Source organism: Globicephala melas, chromosome 5, assembly GCF_963455315.2.
Source record: "Globicephala melas chromosome 5, mGloMel1.2, whole genome shotgun sequence".
NCBI lineage: Eukaryota > Metazoa > Chordata > Mammalia > Artiodactyla > Delphinidae > Globicephala > Globicephala melas.
The window spans coordinates 137,976,204-137,994,177 of record NC_083318.1 but is presented as its reverse complement, the minus strand read 5'-3'; the positions used below and the strand labels follow the sequence as shown (position 1 = coordinate 137,994,177).

General features: G+C 40.3%; 1 protein-coding gene and 1 long non-coding RNA gene across 7 annotated transcripts in view; one reads left to right on the top strand and one right to left on the bottom strand.

The window, feature by feature from the left end:
* Positions 1-334: 334 nt before the first annotated feature.
* On the bottom strand, positions 335-12,353 carry LOC132597377 (uncharacterized). Of its 4 annotated transcripts, none has more exons than XR_009564153.1 (4): positions 6,900-12,353; positions 3,983-5,401; positions 3,540-3,859; positions 335-2,694 (listed from the first exon to the last, which is right to left on the bottom strand). It is a non-coding gene; the product is annotated as an uncharacterized lncRNA (long non-coding RNA). The 4 variants fall into 4 exon arrangements; XR_009564151.1 differs by having other exon boundaries at positions 3,540-5,401; positions 6,900-7,258; positions 7,768-12,353; XR_009564152.1 differs by having other exon boundaries at positions 3,540-5,401; positions 6,900-7,258; positions 11,800-12,353.
* A 426-nt stretch (positions 12,354-12,779) lies between these two features.
* The window catches only part of GLRB (glycine receptor beta), a 69,391-nt gene continuing 64,196 nt past the window's right edge, over positions 12,780-17,974 (top strand). For 2 of the 3 annotated variants that reach the window (XM_060299888.1, XM_030865762.2), the window contains exons 1-2: positions 12,780-12,921; positions 14,851-15,001. In XM_060299888.1, the coding sequence (XP_060155871.1) occupies positions 14,880-15,001 (122 nt within the window). In that variant the 5' untranslated portion in view covers positions 12,780-12,921; positions 14,851-14,879. Of the gene's footprint in view, positions 12,922-12,957; positions 13,056-14,850; positions 15,002-17,974 lie in introns of those variants that run through there. The other variant, XM_060299887.1, reaches the window with a different exon arrangement.

Genomic DNA, 17,974 nt, shown 5'->3' with positions numbered 1-17,974 from the left:
TAGGGGGACTGGATGGCTAAGAGCTTTGTTTTTCCCTGAGCCACGATCACAAAGCAGAAAGGGGCATTCCTCTGTGAAGGGCACAGCCTGGGACGTCATCACCCTAGTGTCTGCAGCAGGCTTTCCTTTCCGACTGCACAGCCTCATGATGGACACTACTGCTTGCAGGGCCCCTTGGAAAAGAGCACATTTTACAAGACAGGGTGATCTCCCACTTCTCCCTAAGCTGTAGCCCTTGGCCCCAAATTCTTAGAACACACACACACACACACACACACACTCAAATGACTAAAGAGGTAACTTTTTTTAAAAAAAGGATTTATTAGTAGCATAGGAAGCCATCTTTACAGACTCTTTTGCTGCTTATTAACTTTTCTCCATCTTCTTGCATAACAAAAATTAGACAAAGCAACCCTGTTATATTGAGATCTGCTAAAACACAGCAGTGTGTGCCTGACAAAGACTGAAGAATGTTTAATATTTCATCTTGATAAGTAAAAGAGATTCTCACATTTCAATTAACTGAAGTAAAGAACTATATCTATATCTTTGTATTAGGAAAACTCTTCAATTCTTATTTCGCATCTGGCCAAGTGAAAATTCTCAAATCAAGACTGCCCTATTTATTCACAAAATAATATTATCCTGATAAATTGTGAAAATGAAGAGGCCTATTTTTTGAAATACATTTTGGCCTACTTGTCAATGTGGAGATCATAAAATACGTTGCTCGAAAGCAATGGAAATAGTATTAAATTTCCTGAGCTTTGCTCATGTGTCAACATTCCAGTTTCTTTTGACCTCCTTAAATCTTGGCATACTTTCTCCTTCCTGGCTTCCCTCATCTTCCTGATCAATTCCCATGTGGAGCCACGAATTTGCTAAAAGCAGCAGTTACATGTTCACAAGGAAATCAGTGGAACTACACTAAATGCCCCCGACTGTAAAATCTGAAATATGTTCTTCCACGAGCCTTGCTTTCAGCTATTCCATCAGTAACACTGTACCTGGTGTGACGTCTGGAGGACACATCTTTTGTCTTGGTTTTCAGATGGAAACAACTCAATCAGTGGCACATATTTTCCTTTGGAATTATACTAACCAAAATGGAATGGCAATAAATGAAGAATCATTTCTGGAATTCCTATATTTCTTTGTAAAACACACTCAAACACAAACAAAACTACCCCATACTTTTCCAAGGGGCATAGACTCACATCTCAAGTATCATATTGATCTGTTGTTATATGTTTGTCTTCCTACATACATGTCATTATATTCCAGACTAGAAAAAAGATAATAAATATTTTATCCTTGTGCAGTCCAAATGTGTTATTCATCTGGAAGTTTTCCAAAATCCATGGACAGAAATTTATATTAAATAGCTAGGAATTTTGACCCTATTGTGTCATATAGTTCTCCAATACTTAGGAAGATAAAAACTTTCATTCATAAATCTAGTGGAAAAGATTCCCCAGCGGTGCTCCAAATTCAGCCTGAGATATAAACGTCTCTCTTCCTCCTCCTTAAGAATTCCCAATGCAAGCCTGTCCATCGTGTGCACGTACTCGCATTCCACGCCTGCTCGGGCGTCAGGCTCCCAGAGGTTCAGCGAACCCAGCTACAGTTATGGCAGCACAGGTGCAATTTCCTCGAGTAACACTGACTTGTGTTAGAGCAACTATTTTTGCCAGCTCTATTTTTTAAAACAGAAGTAGAGTTGATTTACAGTATTATGTTAGTTTCAGGTACGAAGTGATTCAATTATATACATATATGTATATTTTTTCAGATTATTTTCCTTTAGGCCAGTACTATTTTTATTTTTAAAAAGTTTTAGGTACAAAATTACTTAACACACACCATTGGGATAGAGCCGGCTATCAATCGCGGAGAGAGATTGGTTGACAGTCAAGTTTTGCACAGAATTTGTTAGTGGAGAGATTTACATTAAAAAAAATACCATAAATAACTTCTTGAATCAGTTTTACCTCTATTCTAATAAAATTACCTAACAGTAATGAATATAGCACAAAATTGAAATAACGGTGCTGTGTTATTTTGGAATCGCAATATGTTACTTTGAAAGAGATTTACTCTCAGTGCAAATTCATTACACTGTTTGCTTAATCTATTTTAATGACACCCTTCAATATTTGACAGCAATTCAAAATCAGCATGTTCTTTTGCTGATCATACTTCTTAAATGTTAATCTGGTCGTTTTTATCTCCCAATGAAAGCTCTTCAATGGCTCTCATAGTCTTCAGAATGAAATGAAAATAAACTCTTAAGCATGTTGTTCAATGTTCTTCATTATCTGGTTATACTCTCCTCCCTGGCTTCATCTTTTTCCATTTCCCTATGATGATCCAGCCATTGTGTTAAGTGGCAACACGTAACATAGTTTTATAAATATATCTGTTTGCCTCACTTTGGATCACTTTAGTGTAAGTACCATTTCTTACTAGTTTTTACATTTCAGTTGCTTCCACAATGTTTGACCCATAGTGGATACCCAAAACATGTTTTTATTGAAAGAAAAATAGAATTAAAATGAGCTATATGGTATTTCTTCAGCTTTAATTAGAGTAATTTTCTTACTAAAAATAAGTATTGTCTGATGTCATTGTTCTAAGCATCTATCATTTCCACCTTCACGAACTTTCAATAACCAGATTCTAGGCTTCAATAACCTACAAAGAAAGCATAGGAAACTGAGTTGAATTAATTAGAATTAGTAAATAAAAGAAATTGAACACAAGAACGACAGAAGAATTTTTATCAAAAGTACAGTTAGTTGTTTTGTCTTGGTTTAAATAGTTTTCACTTGGGACTATCAGTTTTGACCAATGAGAACTTCATAAATGCTTATGGAGATCTCTCATTGGCACTTGGTGAGCTACATATGAGGTCGAAAAATGTCAAAAAAGCTACTTAGTAGAAATTAGCTTCTACTAATGTTTTTTAGAGTCTATCTATATCTAAGTATCTATCTATCTACCTATCTATCATTTATTCTTACCAATTCTATTTTCTGTTCAATACTGTGTTTTGACTTCAAATGTATTTATTTTAACATTCCATATAGGTAATTTACTATGACTCATTTACATGAAGCAGGGTATGAAAATGAAAAGACCTAGATTTCAAACCTGGCTCTAACACAGAAACAGATGAAATCCGATACCTGCCTTCAGTGTCAGAGATACAGCTCATAAAGCTTCTGGTGTAAGGTAGCGGATCCCTGCTTGTTCTGGGTCCCTGACCTTCCCCCCCCCCGACCCCATTTTCCCATGAGCTCCATCTTACTCACTGAAGATGGCAAACTGAAGCCTTAGGCTCTGAAGTTCTCTCTCTCTCTCTCTCTTTTTTTTAAATGCTCTCCTTTCTTTGCTTCCATGAATTTCCTTTCCTTATCAATTTTAACAATTTCCCCATCATTCTTCCTCTAAGTGTGAGCGTCCCCCCACAGACACGGCTGCACGTCTTATTCTGTATTTTCCCTCAGGGTATTGGTTGGCCTTGTGCCTGATATTACCTCTGCTTCCCTGACTTTCTCCCAAGCACTGGCTTGCTGTCTCAATCTCAGTGCCCCTGAAATAAAACACGTCATCCTTCTTCCCACCATTGCACTTCTTCTGTTCCATCTTCCTTGTAGATATACCAATGGCCACCTACTCATCCAAGTTCAAAAGCTGCGAGTTGCCTTTGAGCGCTTTTCACTATCCTCCACATTTAATCAGTTCTCTGTATCAACGGCATTGTCAGAATCCTGTCACTCATGAATCTCTCTTCTGCATTCCAGGTGCTATGACCAAAGTCCAGGTGTTATGATAGGTCTGAAATGGTTCCCTCCACCTTCAGAATGAGAGAAGAAATCAATAACCTAATACGTAGCAGTCAATAAAGTTATGAACTTTATTGTTTACTGCCCCGCCCCCATCCCGCAAATGCATGTGTTATAGCTCCAACCCCTGGTACCTCCAAATGTAGCCATATTTGGAGATAAGGTCTTCAAGAGATGATTAAGGTAAAACGAGGTTGCGAGGGAACAGCCCTCATCCAACAGGACTGGTGTTCTTAGAAGAAGCAGAGGAGACACCAAGGATGTGTACAACACAGGGATGGCCATGCAGCCAGGAAGCAAGAGGGCCGCCATCAGCAAGCCACGCAGAGACACCTCAGAGCAAACCCTGGTGGGGTGGTGGTCTCAGCCTTCCAGCCCCAGAACTGTGAGAAGCTGCATTTCTCTTGTTTACGTCACCCGGTCTTTGTAACTTTGTTGTGGCAGCTGCAGCAAACTAATACAGCACTGACCTTGGGTCAAGGACGTTTCAATACACAGGTGTCCTAATGCTGTCCCTCCAGTGCATAATAAGGCTGATCACGTGAGGAGAGAAAAGCAAGGTCTAGCAAAAGGAGCAAGCGCGATTGCAGATGGAGAGTGTCAGAGGCGGGATGCTGTTTCCCACGACTTTGTTTTCATTTAACACCAAAGTTTATTGTCAATTACTTAGCTTTGGGGAGAAGGTTCTTATTTTCAAATGTTGGAGAGTGTTATGTTTAGTGCTGGGGTTGATAGGAAGGGAGCAGCTGGAGGTAAGGGAAAGGGAGAGGGGAAGGCAGCGTCACGGCTCCTGGATACATGAAAGATGCCGAGAGTCGAAGCAAGGTGATGCAGCTGGTGGTGGATGGGAGGCGAGATGGAGAGGAAACGTTTGCTGTTAGCTGAGTGGAGGAGAAAAGCAAAGTTCTCATCATGGGTAGGTTTGTTGAATGAACGTCGAGCGAATGCTGCCTTCTGTTTTGTCACCTGTTGAGGGTGAGTAGGGAGCCGGGTGATGGAAGTTCGAGGACCATGGAGAATGAATGAAATAACCATGGAAACCAGAGCAAACGTAATAAGATTGCCGAGCACATAAAGGGCCCGTCTGCTATAAATGCCATTAAAGCTGTTCTGTTAAGTAATTAATCCGTCCACTCAGTTTTGGAGAAAGCAGGTCGTGGGCTTCACGCAGGATTGGAATTTTGTCAAGGAGGGGTAGCAGAAGGACAATCGGAGTGTAGTGCAGGATATCGATAAGAAAGTTATTCCTTGAAACTGCCCAACCACAGTTTCTATCGTCCTGTCAGCCACTGAAATGAAATAAAACAAACCAAACACACAAGCCAAGAATAACTTCCCTGTCGTGCCTGTTTTTGGCCATCGGCACACTTGGTTCTGCGACCCTCATCCTACCATGGTCCATCGTGCATCCTTAAGTCTGTGTCATCGATGTCTCTCTTATTCTCTGGACTCTTTTTATTTCCTGAGACGCTACCTACCGACAACTTCCTCAGTGTCTTCTTGCTTCTTGTCTGTCCCAACACTGTCTCCAGATGGCTGTTCAAGTGATCACTCTACAAAACAAATCCAATTACATAATTCCCTTCTCTTAAGACCCTTCCCAGCTTTATTTCAACCTATAAAATAAGCATCATTGTAAATGAGACCCTTACTTGTCTGGTCCATGCACCCCTCCAGCTTCATTTTCTGTCATTCTCTCTCTTCCCTGAATCACAAATTCTTTATGTTCCAGAAAAATAAAACTCTGTGGAAAAATGTCCACACCATGTATTGTATATCTATGTCTCCACACCCACCTTTCCACTTGTTAGGAATTCCCTTTGGTCAATCTGGCACACTGATTCTCTAAAACCCAACTGAGACATCATCTCAATGAGAGATCATAATCGTCTCCCTTCCCTCAGGCTGTTAATCATCACTCCCTCCTCAGGGAGCCGTGAATACCCCATACATGAATCTTCTGTCGTAATGATAAAACCCTGGCATTGGCAGGCAGATTCTTAACCACTGCACCACCACGGAAGCCCCCAAAGTAAATCTTTTTAAAAACATATACACCACCACGAAGCTCCGCTCACCATAAGATCTGAAGAGAATATTCCAGCAATATTGTTTTTTATCATTAAAATATTGTCTCTGCCCACCCACCCCCACCCCCACTTCTTTGGAATAATTATTTTGGTGACTATGGCTCTAATTCCTGTCTCCAAGAAGGAACACATGATTCTGAGAAGAAAGTCATGCATCCAGGGCTTTTCAAATGATCTTTTGAAGAGATGGGTCATGAAAATACAAAGACGTAACTAATATACTAATAAAATAAAGCCATACACTCCGACATGCCAAAAAACCAAATCCACGGGCTTCCCTGGTGGCGCAGTGGTTGAGAGTCCGCCTGCCGATGCAGGGGACGTGGGTTCGTGCCCCGGTCCGGGAAGATCCCACATGCCGCGGAGCGGCTGGGCCCGTGAGCCGTGGCCGCTGAGCCTGCGCGTCCGGAGCCTGTGCTCCGCAACGGGAGAGGACGCAACAGTGAGAGGTCCGCGTACCAAAAAAAAAAAAAAAAAAAAAAAATCCACGGCAAGCTAAAGTTGTTCTTAATGATAACATGATGAGCTTACTTTGTTTGGTGAGGCTGATTTTAAATCTTATTTTAAAACCATAATAATTTGATACATACCACAGTTTTATTTCTATAGCTTACTTTTAATATTTGTACAACCATTATACATTCACTTACTAATTCTAAAAAATAAATTGCTGAAATAAGAAGCCAGTTCTTGGTCATCATCTGTCATATCATAGACATAAATTGTAAATGGAGTTTACTGGTATGGCAAATAGAAAAACACTTCCAACAAAGACACAAATTTAGAATCCATGCAATGTGCATTTTTGGAACTTCCAGTTGATGTAGCTTGGTATTAGAAAACTTAGAGGAATAAATTCTTCATATTGTCCATAGATAATACTTCTCTAATATTAATTGTTTACCTAGGTCTTAAAAGAAAGAGGTAATAAGCAAAAAAAATGAACATTGACACTACTTACAAGTTTCTAAAAGACAGGTTTTGGGTTGCTTTCTAAACTGATGTGACACATCTGCTCTGGTTACCGGGGAAGACAGCTGTTGTTCAGGACACTTAAGGCATGAACTCCTGGAGGAGAGCATGAGATCTTCCCAGACTTGCAGCACTGCTGATGGGCACATTCAGAGCTGGTCAAAAGAGGCTACTATTTGTTCAGACTTGGTAAAAACTGAAAATACTTCTGGCAGAGATTCTGTTTCACTGGAAGATTTGTGGGCCTGAGTGACTGGCCATCTGCTTCTGCCCCAGGAACTGTCATCATTGCTTCAGAGAAGCATCTGGCTTCGAGCGGTAGGAACGAGCTGGTTTATCACATGCTAACTGCAAAGCAGAAGAATGAAAGACTCAACACACACAGAAAAGGCAGGAATGAGCGAGAGAGGGCATGAGAGAGAGAGAAGCATGATGTGAAAAAAATATATATGTTTATGTTAAAATATGTTTATATATATATTTTAAAATAACTGGGAAAATTTAATTATGGGCAGAATTTAGGTGATACTAAGGGATTCTTCATTTTGTTAGGTGTGAAAATGACATTGTGGTAATGTGTGAAGGTGTCTGGTTTCCAGAGATGCATATGGGAGCAAGTATTGAAATAACATGACAACGCCTTTAACTACCTTTAAAAAGACACAGATAAAGCAAATGTTCAATTATTGATAACTGTTTTACGATGGCTATATGGGGGATTGCTGCACTGTTTAAATTCCAGGTCTATGTCTTTCTAACTGTAACCTTATTTACACTAACTCTTCTAGACAGAAAAATGGCTTCAATACAACTTTCTGCCCCTATTTAAAAAAAACAAAAAAGAATAAATAACTCACACAAACTGATCTGTGGATGACAGTTGCTTCATAATATCTATCTGGATGTTAAGAGCTTTGGTGAAAATCAGTGATTTTGATATTGGACTAGCCTTGATAATGAAACTGTGTACAAGCTCCTGTGTCCTTGATTTTTTGAAGTAAAAGTCCAGGTCAAGAGCTAAGGATTAGGAATATGAAGATGTAGAAACAAAGGTTAGCTGTTGGACTTGGAAACTGGTAACAATTTAGACTATAAACCAGCCACACAGCAGAATCACTGAACTCCCAGTTCCCTGAAAGATACAGATAAATGTCCGACACACAGTCCTAGGTTGTTTTTATAGGAAGCAGACCCACCAGATGAAAAGTGCTGACTGTAAGAACACAGACCCTAGACCATTTGAAACCAGAAGGTTGATGATGCTTGAAACCTCACCTTGATGCCAGCCAACCTGAGAATTGTGCATGAGCTAATCATGCACTCTGCAGCCCCACCCTCACATGGCCTTTAAAACCCTTCCCTGAAAGCCATTAGGGAGTTCAGGTCTTTTGAGCATGAGCTGCCCATTCTCCTTGCTTTTGCCCTGCAATAAACGCTGTACTTTCCTTCACCACAACCCAGTGTCAGTAGTTTGGCTTTTCTGCACACGGGCAAGTGGACCCAAGTTTAGTTTGGTAACAATAACACTAAATAATCATTAAGTTCACTTGCTTTTTCCTAAGGCATATTCTTAAAGTATGGTAATAGTATCATGTCATTAACAAAGAGGTGAGTAATTCTTCCTCTTCTTTTGCTAAGGACTTAGGACATACAGTATTTCTAATTTATCTAAAAGCTGTATCATATAATGTCACTGCTTTTACAGTGAATATTCTGGCAAAACATTAAAATCTTGAAAACCATACACCTCCAATCACAGATAGGTCCTCTCTATGGGGTAAGGGCTGTGGTGGATTAATAGAAGTTACAGTGGCCTTTGATGGTTCAGAACTGTTTCCTCAATTGGATGAGACAGAATATAATACTCAAATTCATAAACAGGAGTTTCTTACTCATATTTCTACTTTTATTTTCTCAAAATTACATCACAGTTAATGTGTTTTGGTTGTATATAAATGTTATTTTGGATGTCATTAGCCACTATTAAATATAAAATTTACAGCCACACAAAAATATTTTTAGTGCCCAGCTTCCAAAATCAGACATACTTAGGTGCATAGCTCTCTCAATCATTTATTAGGAATGTTATTAACAAACTTGGGAAAAGTTATATGATGCCTTTGGATCTTTATCTATGAATGGTAATAAGAAGAGTATTGCCCTCATAAAGGTGGAGAGGAGATAATAAATTTATGCAGCACCTGGAAAATAGTACACCCTCAATCACTGAAAATGATAATTATTATTATTGCTATTATATGGAACAGAAAGAAAAATTAAGTGAAAAACAATTCACATATTCATTAATCTTTAGGACCAACCTGACATTGGAAGTAAAATTCTGGATCTACTACTAGAACAGCCTCTTTTACTTCAACTTCCTAAACTGTAGCCAGAATTCTGTACAAGCCAAGTCTATGTCTAAAAAATAACCTGCATTAACTCATGTGCAACTAAAACTGGAGTTTTAATGTTCTAATAGGACATTAAAGGTGAAATACTCCTATCTCTTCCCCTTCAACTCTATTATCCTGGAGAAACAAATTCCTTCTCTGAGCCTCTGGTTTTTCATAGATAATAAGTGTATTAAAATAACTTGCAGTCAGAGCAGAAATACATGAAATAGAGACCAAAAGTAAAAACCAATAGAAAAGATTGATGAAACTAAGACCTGCTTTTTTGAAAAGATAAACAAAATTAATAAACCTTTAGCCAGATTTAACAAGAAACAAAGAGGGCCCAGTAAATAAAATTAGAAATGAAAGAGAGGTTACAACTGATATCACAGAAATACAAACAATCATAGGGGAATACTATGAACAGTTATATGCCAATAAATTGAACAACCTAGAAGAAATGGGAATTCTTAAAAACATACAATATTTCAAGGCTGAATCAGGAAGCAAGAGAAAATCTGATCAGACCAGTTACTAGTAGTGAAATCAAATCAGTTATCAAAAAACTCCAAATAAAAAACAAGATAGCTTCACAGGGGAATTCTACCAAATGTTGAAAGAAGAGTTAAAACCTATCCATCTCAAACTATTCCAAAAAAGTGAAGAGGAAGGAACACTTCCTAACATATTCTTAGAGGCCAACATTATACTGAAACCAAAACCAGGAAAAGATACTACAAAAAAAGAAAACTACAGACCAATGTCCCTGATGAACATAGATGCAGAAATCTTCAACAAAATATTATCAAACCAAATTCAACCATACATCAAAAGGATCATACATCATGATAAAGTGGGACTTATTCCAGAGATGCAAGGATAGTTCAATATCCACAAATCATTCAATATGATACACCACATTAACAAAACAAAGAATAAACACATGATCATCTCAATAGATGTGAAAAAGCATTTGACAAAATTAAAAATCCATTTGTGATTAAAAACTCTCAACAAATTTGGTACAGAGGAAACATATCTAAACATAATAAGGGCCATTTATGACAAACCCACAGCTAACCTCATACTCAATGATAAAAAGATCAAAGCTTTTCCTCTAAGATCAGGAACAAGACGAGAATGCCCACTCTTGCCGCTTCTATTTAACAAAGTATTGAAAAGCCTAGCGCAGCAATCAGACAAGAAGAAATGAAAGACATCCAGATTGTAAAGGAAGGAGTAAAACTGTCACTATTTGCAGATGACATGGTACCATATATAGAAAACCCAAAAGACCCCACCACAAAACTATTAGAACTAATTGATGAATTCAGAAATTTGCAGGATACAAAATCAGTATACAGAAAGCTGTTCCATTTCTATACAGCAATAATGAAATATCAGAAAGAGAAATTGAGAAAACAATCCCATTCACAATCCACCAAAAAGAATAAAATACCTAGGAATGCTTTCTTTAACCAAGAAAGTGGAAGATCTGTACTCTGAAAACTGTAAGACACTGATAAAAGTAATTGAAGACAATACTAATAAATAGATACACAGTACTCATATATGAGAAGAATTAATATTGTTAAAATATATTTTCTACCCAAAGCAATCTACAGAATCAGTGCCACTCCTGTCAAAGTACCCATGGCATTTTCCACAGAATTTTATAATCCTAAAATTTATATGGAATCACAAAAGACCCCAAATAGCCAAAGCAATCTTGAGAAAAAAGGACAAGGCTGGAGGTACCACACTCCCATATTTGAAATGATATTACACAGTTATAGTAATCAAAACAGTATGGTGCTAGCACAAAAACAGACACATAGATCAATGGAATAAAATAGAGAGCCTAGAAATAAGCCCACATGTACAGGATCAATTAATAGGACAAAGGAGGCAAGAATACACAATGGGGAAAAGACAGCCTCTTTGATAAATGGTGCTGGGAAAACTGGACAGCTACAGGTAAAAGAATGAAACTGGAACACTTTCCCATACCAGATACGAAAATAAACTGAAAATGGATTAAAGACTTAAAATGTAAGCCCTGAAACCATAGAATTCGGAGAAGAAAACTTAGGCACTATGCTCTTTGACATTGGTCTTAGCAATATTTTTTGGATCTGATTCCTCTAGCAAAAGCAACAAAAGCAAAAATAAACAAATGGGACACAAACTAAAAAGCTTTTGCACAGCAAAGGAAACCATCAACAAAACGAAAAGGGAACCTACCGAATGGAAGAAGATATTTGCAAATATGTCCAATAAGGGGTTAATATCCAAAATATATAAAGGACTCATACAACTCAATATGAAAACAAACAAGCAAACGAACAACCCAATAAAAAAGTGGGCATAAGATCTGAATAGGCATTTTTCCAAAGAAGACATACAGATGGCCATCAGACACATGAATAGACGCTCAACATCACTCATCACCAGGGAAATGAAAATCAAAACCACAATTAACTATCACCTCACCTGTCAGAACGGCTATCTTCAAAAAAGACAAGAAGTAACAAGTGTTGGCAAGAATGTGTAGAAAAGGGAACCCTCCTACACTTGGTGGGAGTGCAAATTAGTGCAGCCACTATGGAAAACAGTATGATGGTTCCTCAAAATTTTAAAAATAGAACTACCATATGACTCAGAAATTCCACTTTTGAGTATTTATCTGAAGAAAATCCAAAAAGATACATGCACCCCAATGTTCATAGCAGCATTATTCACAATAGCCAAGGTATGAAAACAACTTGTGTCCAAGTTTATACGGCTTTAGTGATTCTGCTCAATTTAAGTGCGCTTAAAAGGTCAGGCTTTGAGAAATTGGAAATAAGACTCCGAGATGAAGTTAGATGCCAGTAGACTAGGCAGACGATGAAGGCACAGAAAATGTATGTTACCCGCTTTGGCCCAAGAAGGTCATTTGTTAGTCTATTGTTGGGTTTTTTTGTTTGTTTGTTTGTTTGTTTGTTTTTCCAGACTAATGGTCAGAAATAGACCCTAAACGATTCCAGCTCCTTGAAAGGGTTTTCCTTCTGATCCAACCCCTGCCCTCACCACCCCCGCCCGCATCGTCTCCAGCCCCTGGCGGGGACCACATTCTCCCGCTAGACTTGGGGAGGGGACGCTCGCGCGGCCGGGACACCCCTGCCCTCCCCGGCCCCTGCCCCAACTCCGTCCCCATCTCTGTCCCCAACTCCGTCCCCATCTTTGTCCCCAACTCCGTCCCCATCTCCATCCCCATCCCCGTCCCCAACTCCGTCCCCATCTCCAACCCCATCTCCGTCCCCAACTCCGTCCCCATCAACTTCGTCCCCATCAACTCCGTCCCCATCTCCGTCCCCAACTCCGTCCCCAACGCCGTGCCCCTCTCCGTCCCCAACGTCGTGCCCCTCTCCGTCCCCAACGCCGTCCCCGCTCCGTTCCGCGGCCGCGCAGCGTCCCGACCGCACAGGCGCGGACCACACGGCGCAGGCTCGGCGGCCGGAGCAGGCGCGTCAGCCCATCTCGGGGACGCGGGGACGGGACGCAGCCGCTCCCCCCGCACCGGCGCGTCCGGCCCGAGCGCGCGTCCTCCGGGGCTGCGGGCGGGGCGCCAGGGTAGGTCGGCTCCGGGGGGAGGGGCGGCGCGGGGGTCCGGGATGAGCACCCCTGCGGCGAGGCCTGGCCGGGGCGCGGGGCGCCGCGGCGGCGGGAGGCGGAGGCGCAGCGCCTCCCGCGAGTCCGCGGTGGAGGTGAGGTTGGCCGCAGGGGTGCAGTCGGCGGCGTTTGGTCTGCGGGGCCCGTCAGCCCCTGCCGCTGCCCCTTCGGGAGGTGTGGGTGGGCGCAGAAGGACGGGGTGGCATCTCTCTCTCCGCCCTTCAGACCTCTAGGACGGCCTCGGGCTTCCTGGCGCCGGGAGGGAAGGCGGGCGCAGTCCCTGCGGCCGTGGGCACAGGTGTCGGGGCCGGATGCCGCCGCTGGCTGGGGTGCGGGGCAGGGAGTCCAGTGCTGCGAGGTGACCGCGGGCAGCTGTGGGCCTGGTGAGCCCCTCCGTCGTCTTCGGGAGAGAGGACCAGGGAGGCGTCCCCTCCTGCTTGCTTAGGGCTGCGAAGGAGAAACGTGAGAAGATCAGACTTCCTGGGAGGAAGAGAGATGAAAAACGTGACACAGGAGAAGCCAAATTATGAGGGGGAGCTGGGACTTCCGTGAACGCTGAGGAGTAGACCGGTCTCTTCCTGTGCAGGAAACAGTGAAGGAGACACTGTTTATGGTTTGGGAATTAAAGATGCGGAAGAGGTCTAAATACTACAGGGTTTAGGAGATGCTTAAAGGTTTTTTTGTTTTTTTGTTTTTTTTTTAATGCATCAGATAGGCAAGAATGTAGTTCTCCTGGAGCATGGAAAATGTTATTAAAATACAGCTAAGAAGAGTATTTGGAGAAGGCTGACTATATTTGCTATTTTATTTCATACAATGTTGCCTAGAATTTCTGGAGTCAGAAATCATCATTTGAACGATAAATGTCAGTATCATGTGAGTGGGAAAGCCAAAAGCTAACTTAAATCAATGAGCACCTTTTTTGGGTAAAAGGTAACTGCGAATTTAATGTACATAAATAAAAACAATGAATTTAGACAGTGAAACTCTTTGATAATAGTTTTTTCTTTTTTCTCTATCAGTCCTTTAATACTTAGAATTATCTTTTCTTCGAGAATAGTTTTATTGGTTTTGAAAAAATATACATGCGAAAGTCAAAGAACAGAGGAAATTTAAAAAACAAAACATTGATTTAAATGACCTAGTCCATCGTAACCATCTTAAAACCGTGTAAACATCTTTCCATGTATCGTGTAGGTTTGAGCAATGAGAATTTTTTTTAAAGCCAAGTAGCATTTATGCAAGTAAAACAAATCACAGACACTGTACATAATTATACATGAAAACACACATGATATGATTTTAAAAGTCTAAAAGTGGACTTCAAAGATGGAACTTACAGAGTTTTTTCTTCAGAAGAGAAGAATAGAAAATTATACTAAATATATTTAATAAGCTTAAAATATGATAAAATCTTTTTTAAAAAAAATATTTATTTATTTTTATTTTTGGCTGTGTTGGGTGTTCGTTTCTGTGCGAGGACTTTCTCTAGTTGCAGCGAGCGGGGGGCCACTCTTCATCGTGGTGCGCAGGCCTCTCACTATCGTGACCTCGTTGCGGAGCACAGGCTCCAGACGCGCAGGCTCAGTAGTTGTAGCTCACGGGCCTAGTTGCTCCGTGGCATGAGGGATCTTCCCAGACCAGGGCTCGAACCCGTGTCCCCTGCATTGGCAGGCAGATTCTCAACCACTGTGCCACCCGGGAAGCCCCAAAATATGATAAAATCTTAATGTTTGCACCTGTATGCAAGACAGATGTTTGCCACAAGCAATGAGAACTTGATGTACAAGACACCCTTGTCCATTGGGTAGTAATGGTCGTACTCCTTAAAGAGTCGTGTAGTTACCGTTTGCCTCATAAATGTAAACATTTTCTTGTTCTTTCTTGTAGATCGATCTCCTGAAATTTAACTTTTCAAGATGAAGTTTGTATTGGCGGTGGCCTTTTTTATTTTAATTTCCTTGTGTGTTGAAGAAGCCTGTTCTAAAGAGAAGTCTTCAAAGAAAGGGAAGGGGAAAAAGAAGCAGTACCTATGCCCATCGTATGTTCTTCATGTCTTATGTTCTTATATGGAGAAATATTATTGCATTTTTCATCAAAGTGGTTTATTGAAACACATGGCAACAGAACTTTCCCTGTTAGAATTGCACCCATTTGTTTCATAGGTAGAAAGTGACAAAGTGAAGAGGGCTTTACAATGGGAAAGCTAATTCTCAGTATGATAAAGGTAAAGTTTTATAAAGTTTTGTTCGTGCCCTGGGCTTCTGTAATTTTCATACATCTTTTATAAAAGTAGAAAAAAGTTTCTATTTCTTTCTTACCCTGAATGTGCAACTTTCGCTGGTTACTGAGATTCCCTGCTTTGAGCAAATGCCAGTTCAAAAAGTTGACTTTAAAAAAAAATACTACTGAAATTGAATACTCATTTAAAAAATCAGATTGCTAGACTATGATTTTAAGGTCTATTTAATTCACATTAAGGCATGGCAGGAGAAGAATTACGTGGTAGATCCATTTTCCATTTCAATGGGGTTTCTTTGGGTAAAAGATTTATCTTAGGAAATAAGTATATTTCTCAAAAAATGTCATTAAATTGGAAGTTACCTGTAAAAACAAAATCTAAATCCAATTCCCACTCCCTCCCCACTCAGAAAAAAAACAGCAAAAAAATTTTATGGTTTGCACTCCATTTAAAAAAAAAATAAAGTGTTACTATTACTGGTGAATAACAGTAAATAATACCCAATAATTAGAACAATTGAACAGTATATAAATCAATAACCTTCACAGAATATGTGCTTTTAAGTAATAATGTTAAAACATATGCAGTAATGTGGAGTAAGAATTAAGTTGCTGGTACTGGTTATTTTTACATTAAGATTTCCGAAGTGCTATATTGCTCTCAGGTGACATTATTCCAGCATCATCACTACTTAAATATTGATTATTATAGTTTCATAGATGTTTCATAAGAATTATTAAGATACCTTCTGGGAAGTAAATTTTGTAAAGAAAGGATATTAGAGTTGGTATTTTGGAATGGACGTCTGTATGAATATGTGAGACGGAAGGTCTGGGGACGGTATGGTGACCCATATAAAGTCCCGTAGTACGTAAAGCTCTCTGTTAAGAAATACCTCCTAGTTTTCAGCGTTAATAGTCCTGCTTCTTCCAGTCTACACAGCCTGACGTCAGGGCCAGGCTTCTGGGTGTGACAGGATGGCCCCATCCGCCCTACTGAGTGTGACTCATCTTCACAGATAAGAGTGTTTGAGCTGCAACCAGGGGACTCGCGTTTTCGGGAACTGGACATGGTCAGGCCTTACTCTTCCCAAGGATAAGGACACCTTGTCATGTTTTGGATAGCCTTCATTTTAACGTTTTGTTGGATAAATCTTGGCATATTGATGTGAACTCTTGTATTTGTCTTGAAGGCGCGCTGATCCTATGTGTGGAGTCAAGCCATCTGTGCGCAGTCGGGTTCCGCTCTCTGTGGAAGCTGATGGGGCTCCTGTCTCCCTCGCCCCAGCCTGCTTCCCCCCCCCGCGCCCCCATCCTGTTAAATGTCATGACTCACAGCTCTGAATGTGGCAACTGCAAGCCTTACGGCTGCCGTGTACCTTACAAGAGTCTTTTAGAGGGCATCCTATTTCTTCCCAGAACTGCGCTCTTGCCTTATATGTAAACTGACTGTATATGCTTAGGCTGTCTCTGGTTAGGACAGATTTTTAACATTAAATCTGATAGATAAAGAGGGAAACAATGAAGGTTCTCTTTGGTGCATATGGAAACCTCCAAGTGGAAGGCCCAACATACACGTGGTGAGCCCGTATCGCAGTGTTTTAGGTATGTTGAGAAATTAAAATTTTATCTCTGAAATTTTCTACCACAGTTTTCAAATTTTGATTATATTACTTACTTTCTTGCAATTATGAGACTGAATAAAGCTTTATTAACAGGAGCCCTGGTGATGCTGCCCCAAATCCAGCTTATTAAAAAGTAGATGTACTTTGGAGAATTACATTTGCATATTTTTTGTTTGAGCATTTTACTAAGAATTTTGAGTTCATGGTCACTGCACTTCTGAAGGCTAAGGTTTTCTCTGGCTTTTGTTGGATCCGTTGTATTAAATTTCTTTGAATATCCAGGTTGGGAATCTCAGTTACAATAACGGGCTGCAGACTATTTGTTTCTCAGCGGATGGTCCAGTTTGCCCATCCTGTGTAAGCTGACTAAGCATAAAACATCTTGATTAAGAGGAATATTTGAGATCACAAAACCCGGAAGTTACGTACAGGCTTCCATACACTCCTCAATATGGTGAAATCTTGCCCAGTGATGTTCTGATTTCTTTACATTTTTTTTTGACTAGAGTTGAAGAGCAACGGTGTTGAATGGATATATGCAGTTGATGTGTTGTGCACATGTAGTAAACAGGAGCAGAAACTTCCCTTTTTATTCTTGAAACGTTTCTTCCCAAAGATTGGAAATAAGAGGAAAACTGTTTCTAAATGTAGAAAGGACTTAGGACCCTTCGTATTCTGGGTTGATGTGGAGCTGGAATCGTATGATACTCTCTCCCTGGCTTTTTATTATTTTTTTAACCTTTAATTGTTTTGAGAAGCTCGAAAATGATAAATGTATGCTGTTATTCATTGTTTTTTGGTGTGTAACTGGAGCAGCAGTACCAGGTTGCCAAACTACCTGATAAATTTGAGTCCCAAAATTTTAGAAATTCAGTATAAATAAATACACAGTAAACTTGAAATTAGAAGCTATGTTTTAGATTAAGTCCTTGGACACTGTTTAGCTTTTTATTGTAAAGCTTGAATTTGACACTGACCTGAATCTATGGGTCTTCTGATTTCCTATACGTTCTGCCTCAGCGATTTTGTGCAAATCTCTGGCTGTACCTCCATCTGTGCACTGTTAACGCCTAAGGTGCTGTATGCAGCCCAGCCTCTCTGAAGAATGTACCCATACATCCACCACTTCTGCCTGGTTATCCCATCTT